Genomic DNA, 9,873 nt, shown 5'->3' with positions numbered 1-9,873 from the left:
TCCCTCCCTCCCTTCCCCCCTCCCCTCTCCAGGTTCCAGCAAGCCTTCTGAGGCCGGTACAGATACCCGGAGTATGAGTCAGGCCCCATCAGTTATGCAGCATCACCAGCCAGGTGCCCAGCACAGTGACTCTGAAGTTACGTTTCTCAGCCATATCCTGTCCAACCGTGGGATTAAGATCTCTACATTTTACCACTCAAACTTCCAGGACTACCAGGCCTACCAAGGAGACAAATACCACAACGTCCTGAACTCCTTGGTAAGAATCGGGGCCCAGAGGGCCCGCACTGTCCCTGGGATGTTTTGAGTTCTGTGCCACATACCCCCACAGTGGATGCTGTTGTTGCCTTACTCAGTAAGAGTACAGTCACGGGATTAAGACGACTCGTTGCCAGAAAGGTGGACAACTAGAGTCTGGGTCCCTAACTGTCCCCCACCCCAAATCGTTCCTTACATCTCTGCTCTTAAGTACTAGGAGACAGGAACTGTGGTGGAGTGGGAAGTGGACAGAGTATACGGAGGAGTACAGTTGGCCATCAGGGAAACAAACATGAATCGTGTTGCCCAGGGCACTGGAGGAATGTCCACTTCCGGTGCTCTGGGAAAGTGTCTTAAAGGCTGAACCAGCCAGTCCCTGGAGGAAGGGTGTGACGGGGTGGCCGCCAGGAGGGAGGGGCAGCACTGTGGAACCTGTAAGTGGAGAGGGACTCTGTGATTGGGGCAGAAGCCCCTATGGTGAGGATTGACGCATTGAGTGCTGTGGTAAAGGCGGGCGGAAGTGGACAGGAGGTGCTAAAACATGACCCGAGGGTGACAGAGCCCACGAAAGGTTCCCACCAAGGAGGGTCGCAGCAGCTGTCCAGCCACAGGAGGGGGGAGAGTACTGGCCACGCCTTCCCTCTGTTGCCGTCTAAGTGACCAATGAGCATCTGCTTTCCTGGGGATGGGTCGAGTATTCTCCTCCCGTCGGAGGAGAGGCTCCAGGTCCTCTGAAAGCTTGGAGGTCCCTTAGTTGTAATAGCAGAGGTGGGTGCCAGGGAGAGCCCAGTGTGGCTAAGGGTCCAGGCTCCGGATCAGGTGCGTGGAGCTCTGCCCATCACCCGAGGTCACATGGCTGGTAGTTCGTTCAACTTTTCTCCTTCATCCTTCAGTTGGGGATTCTATAGAACCCATTCTCAGGAATTACTCACGTAAAGCATTTAGTCTGGCATCTGGTGGATACAGGAAAGGGAGCCTAATTCAACAATTAGTTATCCATATGGCTCTAAAGGGGGAGGTTTGCAAGCTTTAAGATTCTGGGTTCTTGGAAACAGGGATCGAGTTGCCTCGTGGGGCAGTGAAATCTCAGCGGACCTGAGATACATGCTCAACTGGCATCTCTGCAGGAGCCCCTGCGGGGTTGGTGTAAGAGGACAAATCTCAAATTCCTTCCCCTCCAGGGCTTCCTTAACCTTGGCATCCATGAGAACAGGCTGTGTGTTGATCTGATGACCGAAAGGGTAAGTCGTGTTCTGAGCTGTGCTGGGGGCCACCCTTCAGGGATCACTCCCCTCGCATACTCCGAGTGTGCTAGATGTGAGCAGAACATGGGAGTCTGGGGAAGGGAGTGGAAAAATGGTTCCTAAAGCAGCACAGGTCACCTCCTACCCTTGCTGACTGTGACCAGAGGTGTTCTCTGTGTGGGGCTGCTAAGAGGAGCCCCGTGGGGTGTCTGGGATGGTTAAAGATGAGATGGGGGCCTCCACCCACCAGGGAAAGGCAGAGAGGGTGCCACTCCCCTTCTGGGCAGGGCACGTGTTCACATGGGGAGTGGGATGACTCCCCCACTCTGGCTGTCCTCACGCTGTGTTTGTCAACAGTTGTGTCAGAATGACATGAACTACATCGAGGAGCCCCTGCTGCAGTACCCGGACTGGAGAGGGCACCCGTTGTAAGTGACCTCCTCTGATCCGCCGCAAGGGAAGAACTCAACTTGCCACACTCTTGGTTGGCTCCCTTCCGGTTCCTTTGGGTAACCTCCCAGGAAACGAGAGCAAAGCCTCATTGGGCAACCTGGTCCAACAGAAATAGCATCATCTGAGTTCTTGTCCCAGAAAATGTCTGTGACCTGAGGAGTTGACGTCTTCATTTTATAGCCATATAAAAAGCCAGACTGGGTAGCAAAGTCCCTCTTAGGGTGAACACCAGTCCCTTTGAAAAGGGCTGATACGTAAATGCTCAGCGAAGAGGGGGAACCACAAAGTGTCTCTGCATCTATCCACAGCCTGCGGGCGGAAGTGGCCAAGTTCCTGTCCTACTACTGCGGAGCACAGAGCCGCCTCGAAATGAGAAGTGTGAGTCAGGCTGGTGGAGGGCCGTGTTCCTGGGGGATCCTCTGCTTTGTCCAAGGAAGTCAAGGAGAACCAGGAGAGACCCCAGGACCAGGGCAGAGTTACATCCAAATAGGGCGAGGTGCCTGTTCCTGCCAGGGAGAGGGGGACACCATGGCCACACCCCCTGTCGTGGGTACCGGGGATCAAATTTGGGTCCTTGCCCTTGTGAGACAATTAGCAGAATCAGTGATGGGTACTTGTTTTTGATGCCTGCCTTTTGTGCATGTCTTCAGGTGGTTGTTCTGAATAGCTGCTCTGCTGTCCTCTCTGCGCTGGCCATGGTTCTGTGTGACCCAGGGGGTAAGCAAGAACAAGCATTGGATCTCGGGGACCAAGAGCATCATCACTCAGCACTAGCACTTCTACACTGACTAGGACTTTTGTATTGCTGACAGGAGATTTGGATTCCTCATTTAATATGGCAGACACACATGGCAGTGCTTAAGCAGTAGTGACAGTGGGAGCAAAATCCTCCTGTTAATAGCTGGGCTCTTGGGCTCCACTGCAGTATGGATGGTTCTGGTAACAGCCTAGCCTTTACAGATTTCTTACCATCTCCCTAATCCCCACAAAACTAACCAGTTCTGGACCAGATAAAGTTGAACGATCCATTCTCAATGTCACTTTGAACAATGCCCAGGCAAGAGTCTCAGGTCTCAATGAGCTCTGGTGGCATGGAAGGAAGTGGCCAAGGCAAATGGGGTTGTGTCTTGGTTGGCCCATCCATGAGGCCAGATGGATGGGAAGGAAAGAACACGAGGTCACCAATCCAAATGGCAGGTCTCCTCCTGTGCACGAACCCTGGCCTCTAGTGTTTGGCCTGGAGCAGGTCAGACTTTCCTAATGCCCAGCACTCTGCCTGTTGTTACCCTATCTTGCCTTGGGCCCTGATTCTGAGAAGGTCATAATAATACTTTCCTCTTCTTTCTCATATACCCCATAGGAGGAAATTAGTTTCATTTCCCAGATAATGTTTGCAAGAGTAGATAATTTTTCCAGAGCCTGAGCCCAAGAGCATCAACCCCCAGAGAGGATAGATTGCTAAAGTGAACTTTTCTGATGGTAGCTTTGCTGCTAGTCCAGGGCTGGGGCCAGCTGGCAGGTTCTGAGAGAACATGAACTAATGGCTTCATCTCCCTGTGTTTCCAGATTCCATACTGGTCCCCACTCCCTTCCACAGTGGCTTCCTCGTTAGCGCCCAGATGTATGCACAAGTTGAGCTGATTCCCGTCCACGTGGACAGTGAGGTCAGAATGGGCCCCTTCCCTGCTCAGCCCCCCTAAACAGTGGGCTGTTCCAGGGGTCACTGAGGAGGCACAGGGGGCCTTGCTCTCTCCCTGTACAAGTGGTGGAGGAGGAAGGGTAGAGGAATCAGGCTGATGAAGCCCTGCAGGTTCAGCACCCTGGTACAAAGGCCAAGGATTGCCTGGGGTGTGTGGGAATGAAGAATCGAGGCTCAGGAGCTTTTCCCGTGGGCGTTTATCAGTAGACTCTCTCTTCCAGATCACTAATAAACGCATCCAGCCTACCAAGCCCACTGTGGGCAAACTAGAGCAAGTCCTGCTTGAAGCTAAGAATAAGGTAAGGAGGGAACCGTGTTTCCAGAGTGGCCCTGATTGAGTTGGGGTGAGCAGGTCTATCTGTAGTTGGAAGAGACAGTGCCTCCTGGGACACGGCTGGGCCTGGACTGTGGCAGCTCCCACAGAGAGCCTTCTGGTCCCGCCCCCCGGGCAGTATGGCAATTGGCTGCTTTGGCCTTACCCGGATGTCCGATGTTCTTATTGCAATCTGATCCCTCAAGGGTTCTTGGTTGGGTTGAACTTGGGGTAGAGGTGAAAGACTTGTGTTCATTTTTTGTATTTGGGCTCTTCTTAGAGTAAAAAGGTCAAAGGCCTCTTGCTGGCAAACCCTCAGAATCCTCTGGGTGACGTCAACATGAAGGAAACATTGAGAGAATACCTGAAATTTGCCAAAAGGTACAAGCTCCATCCCTTAAGACCGGATGACGTTCCCAAAAGGGGTTCCCTTCTCTTGTAGCCAGAAATCAGAAGCAGAGGTAACTTATCCTAAACATTCCTACTGTACTTTCTGCTTTATGGACTTGCAGACCACCAAGTGAAACTAAAATGAAGAAGCACCCGTGTGCATGCCCTTTCCAGCTTTTTGCCATTTCTTTCCTAGCCTCTTCCCTTGCACAGATGTTCGCATAGCAGTTATAATAGAGTTTTGTTGCTTTTCTCCATAGCAAAAGCACTTTCCCCAGCATCCATTTCCCCAGACTACTTTGGCTGAGGAGCCAGGGGAGACAGAAGCTCCTCAGACCTTGTGCAGTGCAGATGTGTTCCTGTGTAGCATCACAGCCCAAGCTTCAGGACACCTTGGTATATCGCTTAGCTCCAGAGTCCTAAAATAGCCCCAGGAGGGCAGATCGTCTTCTGTTCTCCACAAGAGACTTTTTCAAACATTAAGATTAACCTGGACCCATTAATGGCAGAGAATAGAAACAGTATTATTTATTTATTTGGTTTTTTTGAGACAGGGTCTCACTATGTAGTTGAGACTGATGTGGAACTCGCTGTGTAGCCCAGGCTGGTCTCGAACTCACAGAGATCCTCCTGCCTCAGCCTCCCGAGTGCTGGGATTACAGACATGCACCACCACGCCTGACCTGGAAACAGTATTAGAGGCTGTGGGCAAGAATTCCACAGAGCCGAGTTCACACGCCGACCCTCGTACCTGCTAGTTTCGGGAGTTACCCTCCCACCTGACAGCATCACTTTTCATTTTGTCTGTGAAAGGGGGTAGAAGTACTGTTTCAGAGGCGTATCGGGAGAGTAGATGTGACGAGCCATGCACTGCATGGCCTACTTGATGCCACTGCTCAATTCAGACCCCGGGCCGGAGCGTCTGCTGTGCGACATTAGAATACTGTAGGACAACTTGCGTCCTCACCGGTCTCTGCTTGCGGTTGGAAGTGTGGATATGTGCTCATATCCACATAAGGGTCCTTCCTATTCCCTCTCAGCCTGGCCAGCCTGGGCTCAAGGTCCCTTCTGCTATATCGCCTCTGTCTACCCTACCCTTGGAAGGGCTGGCTGGGCTGTTGGGCTCCAGAAAATCTGCCCTGTCTCCAAAGAACATGAATGAAAATGAGTTAAGACTGTGGAGAGCAGCTGTATCTCGTTCTGCTTTCACCCAACTACAGAAATGAACTGCATGTGATCATCGATGAAACGTACATGCTGTCCAAGTTCGACGAAACCATCGTATTCCACAGTGTTCTGAGCTTAGAAAGGTGAGTTTGTTTCAGCTGGAGTCGGAGGCCCTGCTTTGCAGGCGGAGTTCATGGGATACAGCCTACCTGGTTACACGTGAGGGAGTTACGTGCTAGCTGGGGTTGCAGAGATGAGCAGAGGTGTTCAGTGTAGACGCCACCCTGCATGTACACTAAGTTGAAGGCGAGGTAGCAAGTACACTGTGAAAGGTCGAGATAAAGCCCACACCAGGCGTTCTTGGTGAGCAGAATGCAGGAAAGAACAGAACAAGGCAGGGCTGTCTCTTTCTTTGTTCTGCATCTCTTTTTTGCAGTACCAGAGATTGAAACTAGAAGTGTTCTATCCAGGGGTAGAGGTGAGCTATACATCCAGACCTTTAAAAAAAAAAGGGGGGTATTTTTTAAAAAACAGCTTTGAGATAGGGCCTTCCTAAATGGCCTTGAATTCCTCCTCAGCCTCCAGAGTAACTGCAGTTACAGGCATGTACCGCGGTGCTCTCTGTGCAGTACTTCCTGAAGGGTAGTATTTGGCCCTAGGGATGAGATTCTAGAAAAGCAAGGGAAGGGTGTACCTGGTGCAAGGAAGAGCTTCACCGAAGGTGGGGCGGTAAAGACCTGGACAAGCATCTTCTAGGAAGGGTGGGTGGCAGTCACTGCAGGGTCTAGCGGCAAAGAACGTGGCTTTGGGCCGGTGCAGGACAGCCCCAAGTCTGGCAGGGCAGAGAACCTGGACTTCACTCTGTAGGCACTGGGAGCTGTTCCGTCTCCTTCCTCAGGGAGACCTTTTGGAACCATTTCTTGAACTTAGTCCCTGCTGCTGAAAGACCTCAAGTCTACTTCCCCCTTCTACTCACAGACCCTCAAGTCTCCGTCTTTCAGATACTTCACTGAAATTTTGATTTCCGCCCCCATTTCTTCTCCAGTTTGCCTGATCCCAACAGGACCCACGTGATCTGGGGCAGTAAGGTGAGGCCCCGCTGCCAGTCCTTGGGTCTGGAAGGAAGGGGAGCCGGGGAGTCAGCAGGCAAACAAATCCGTTTCTCCTCCTCCCCCTCCTCCTCCTCGTCCTCCTCTTCCTCTAGGATTTTGGCATCACTGGCTTCCGCTTTGGCGTTCTGTATACTCACAACGATGATGTGGTCTCTGCCATGAGCCCCTTTGGCTACCTCCACAGTGTCTCTGGCATCACCCAGTACAAGCTGCGTCGTCTGCTTGGGGACAGAGGTACCGACTGCATCCTAGGGTGGCATCATGGCTGTAGAGAGTTCCTGGGTGTTCTTGTGCTTGTGAGGTGCCCTCAGTACGCTGAGACATCTTGTTACTGTCAGGCTTAACCGCGGCAGGGTGTAGCTCAGAAGTTCGGTAGGCGGGAAGATGGAGGTGGAAGATGGGGGTGCTCTCCTAAACGCAGGGTGGGCTTTCATTCTTGATGCCCAGTAGCTTTTGCTGTGCCTGGAAAGGAGGTAGGCAAGAGCTTCAGCAGTAAATCTTTCTGTGAATGTCTTATTTTACTGCCCCAGGACCCTGCTCGCCTCAGGTAGAGATTACAAAGAAACTTGCTGACGTTTTACACAGCCGGGTCTTGTTTTTCAAGGCGGCCAGAGGAGAATAGCCACTTGGGCAAGTTGGTGTGGTTAGGTCTATGGCCCCTAGACTGACCTTCCCCTTGGGCTTCCAGTGAACAATGGCCTCAGATTTCTCTTTAATGCTATAGCCCAAGCTTAGAAGATGCCCTGTTTCTTAATTTCTTGTAATAAAACATGCCAGGATGGAAGGCTTCAACTAAGCGCTGGTGTATAGTGAAATAAACTAATGCCATTAACTTAGCTGGTATAGAAAGTCTGCTTTCAGCTCTGGGTTGCGAAGGAGGTAGATGGGAATGCAGCTGGGTGCATCCCGACGTGGTACCAGCCTCTTTGATATTTACCAGAAACCAGATTCAGCCCCCTTGGACACAAGGTCTCACCCTTGGATGTACTGGGAATCATGAGGAGCTTAAATACAACTGTGGGCTCCATCTCCAGTGGTTCCCATTCAGAGGATCTGGAGGAATAATCTGGGCATCACGGATTCTGAAAGTTCCCCAAGTGATTATTTCGTGTTGCCAATGCTGAGAACAAAGGGGCTAAAATGATCTGGGACCCAGGTGGGCTCCTCCAAGTTCATTACGTGAGGTGGAAAGGGAGTATGTAAGGGGACGTCTAAGTGCCTGCTCAGCTACCCAGCTGGCCACAGCAACAGCAGCACCAGTCCCCTCTGGAATACTCTTTGCCTTAGAGGTCTAAACTTGAACAGGGGCTGGGGATTTAGCTCAGTGGTGTAGCTGCCTGCCTCGAAAGCACAAGGTCCCGAGTTTGATGCCCAGTACCAAAAATAAAAAGTAGAGAAAGGAGCATTCCTTCTGGACCACTGAAAAGCCCAGTGTCTTCTCTAGAGCTGTAGATAAGAGGTGGTGTGTTGGATGCCAACTGTCCAGTACCGGACAGACTTGGTCCTAGATAGAAGAAGCTGGCGCAAAGCTCAGGCAGGAGCACCGGGAAGGAGCCCTCTGGCAAATCCGTCACCAGATCTAGGAGCATTCTCTCCCCCACCCACCCAGACTGGATCAACAGAGTGTACCTGCCCACGAGCTACTCCCGGCTCCGCGACGCGTATAAGTACGTCACCAAGAGGCTGCTCGAGTTGGAGGAGCAGTTTCAGTTCAAGATCTGCTTTCCCCGTCGAGGCTGTGGCCTTTCTATCTGGATAAACTTGAAGAAGGTGAGCGCCAGGACTGCAGGTGGGTTTCTGGGCTGAGCTGCCAGGTGAGGCTCGGGCTCAGCTCTGTGTCTCTGCCTTCCTCAGCTACTGGAACCGTGCACATTTGAAGAAGAACTGATCCTCCACCGCCGCTTCCTGGACCACAAGCTGATATTAGCCCGTGGCAAATCTTACATGTTCGAGGAACCTGGCTGGTTTCGCCTCATGTTTGCAGAAAATCCCCACCGACTAAGAGAAGGTCAGTAGTGCCAACCTCCCAATCCTAGCATCCTTTGAAGATGCCTCTCCACCCATCTCCAACTCCATTTCTGAGTGTGCCGCTTTAAAGAAATTAGTTTGCATTCAGCACCCTCTAGCTTTAGCCCTTCTGAGCCTTATTTCTGTTTTAATTTTTAATGATGCTCCTTGTAAACAGAGTGACTTATACCCTGAGCACCTTTCCATTCATGATATCTTCTGGGTGTCTGTTTTGTGCCTGTCACTGAACCGGCCACTGGGGCCAGGAGTAAGTGGTAAGAGGCGGGATGCTGGCCCTGTAGTGGGTGAGACAGACGCTTGACCATGGAAGGCCCCGCACACAATACTGCGGAATCCATATTCTCGGGACGTTATGGCGAATGTGACTTTTTAAATATTTGTTGCACCCCATGACAAAGCCAGAAGTGTTGTTTAGTGGGAGCAGAGTGGTGGGTCATTCATTCTCATGAAGGCGTGTGTTGCAGAAATAACTTTTGGTTTAGTGTAGAAGATAGACTGAAAGAGTTAAGAAAACAAGAGCCCGGGTGCAGCATTTGAGAGGAGACACTGAGATGTAGGCTTGATCTGAACTTCACAAGTTCAGGGAGGTGACAGGTGCACCTGTAAGTCTTCTCCAGGGTGGGAGCCCTGAACAGGTGGCTGTGATGGTCTGATGAGCTAGGCGTGTCTGCCCCACCTGCGGACCCGCTAAGTCTACTTCTCTCCATCCCCATTTGGACCCCGTAGCCATGGATCGGTTTGCTCAGGCAATAGAGGAGCAGAAGCAGCACTGGAGAGAGCAGATGCTGGACGTGCAGTGGTGATAGCTGTCAGCCTTGTCACATGCTTGGCGTCCCTAAGGCTGGGGACGGAGCTGGTGCTGCGGCCACACACGTGGACTTCTCTAGGCCCAGTAGCGCCTGACTCAGTCAGCAACCTCTTTAAGCTGAGCATCTGTCGTCTTTGGAAGATTTGTGTCTTTTTAATCTTTGCTAGCCATTGTGTATGAAATAAACCACTTACTGAGGCTGGAGTGGGCAGCACAGAGGTGCCCGGAGGGATCAAGGGAGCTCTCTGGGTCTCTTTTTAGATGATTTTATTTTTCTATTCAATGTCTAATAAATTTTCTATTTTCTTAAATTCCAGTTCTTTGAGTTCTTCTTTGCATTCTTCATAATTCCCTTTTGGGAGTGGGGTGATTTTTTTTTTTTTTTTTTTTTTTTTTTTTTT

General features: G+C 51.3%; 1 protein-coding gene across 4 annotated transcripts in view; it reads left to right on the top strand.

Annotated features, from left to right (window-relative positions):
- Positions 1-9,686, top strand: part of LOC104854145 (probable inactive 1-aminocyclopropane-1-carboxylate synthase-like protein 2) — a 49,566-nt gene extending 39,880 nt beyond the window's left edge. For all 4 annotated transcript variants that reach the window (XM_010612524.3, XM_010612521.2, XM_010612523.2 and 1 more), the window contains 14 exons: positions 33-259; positions 1,440-1,499; positions 1,860-1,930; positions 2,264-2,333; positions 2,606-2,672; positions 3,522-3,619; positions 3,876-3,953; positions 4,248-4,348; positions 5,578-5,667; positions 6,570-6,612; positions 6,729-6,870; positions 8,246-8,406; positions 8,491-8,644; positions 9,391-9,686. In XM_010612524.3, coding sequence (XP_010610826.1) covers positions 74-259; positions 1,440-1,499; positions 1,860-1,930; positions 2,264-2,333; positions 2,606-2,672; positions 3,522-3,619; positions 3,876-3,953; positions 4,248-4,348; positions 5,578-5,667; positions 6,570-6,612; positions 6,729-6,870; positions 8,246-8,406; positions 8,491-8,644; positions 9,391-9,467 — 1,398 coding nt within the window. In that variant the 5' untranslated portion in view covers positions 33-73 and the 3' untranslated portion in view covers positions 9,468-9,686. The remainder of the gene's footprint in view (positions 1-32; positions 260-1,439; positions 1,500-1,859; positions 1,931-2,263; positions 2,334-2,605; positions 2,673-3,521; positions 3,620-3,875; positions 3,954-4,247; positions 4,349-5,577; positions 5,668-6,569; positions 6,613-6,728; positions 6,871-8,245; positions 8,407-8,490; positions 8,645-9,390) is intronic.
- The last annotated feature ends 187 nt before the right edge of the window (positions 9,687-9,873 follow it).

The sequence above is a fragment of the Fukomys damarensis genome, unplaced genomic scaffold (genome assembly GCF_012274545.1).
Source record: "Fukomys damarensis isolate Sample0158 unplaced genomic scaffold, DMR_v1.0_HiC HiC_scaffold_27, whole genome shotgun sequence".
Lineage (NCBI taxonomy): Eukaryota > Metazoa > Chordata > Mammalia > Rodentia > Bathyergidae > Fukomys > Fukomys damarensis.
This window is presented reverse-complemented; position numbering and strand designations above follow the sequence as displayed.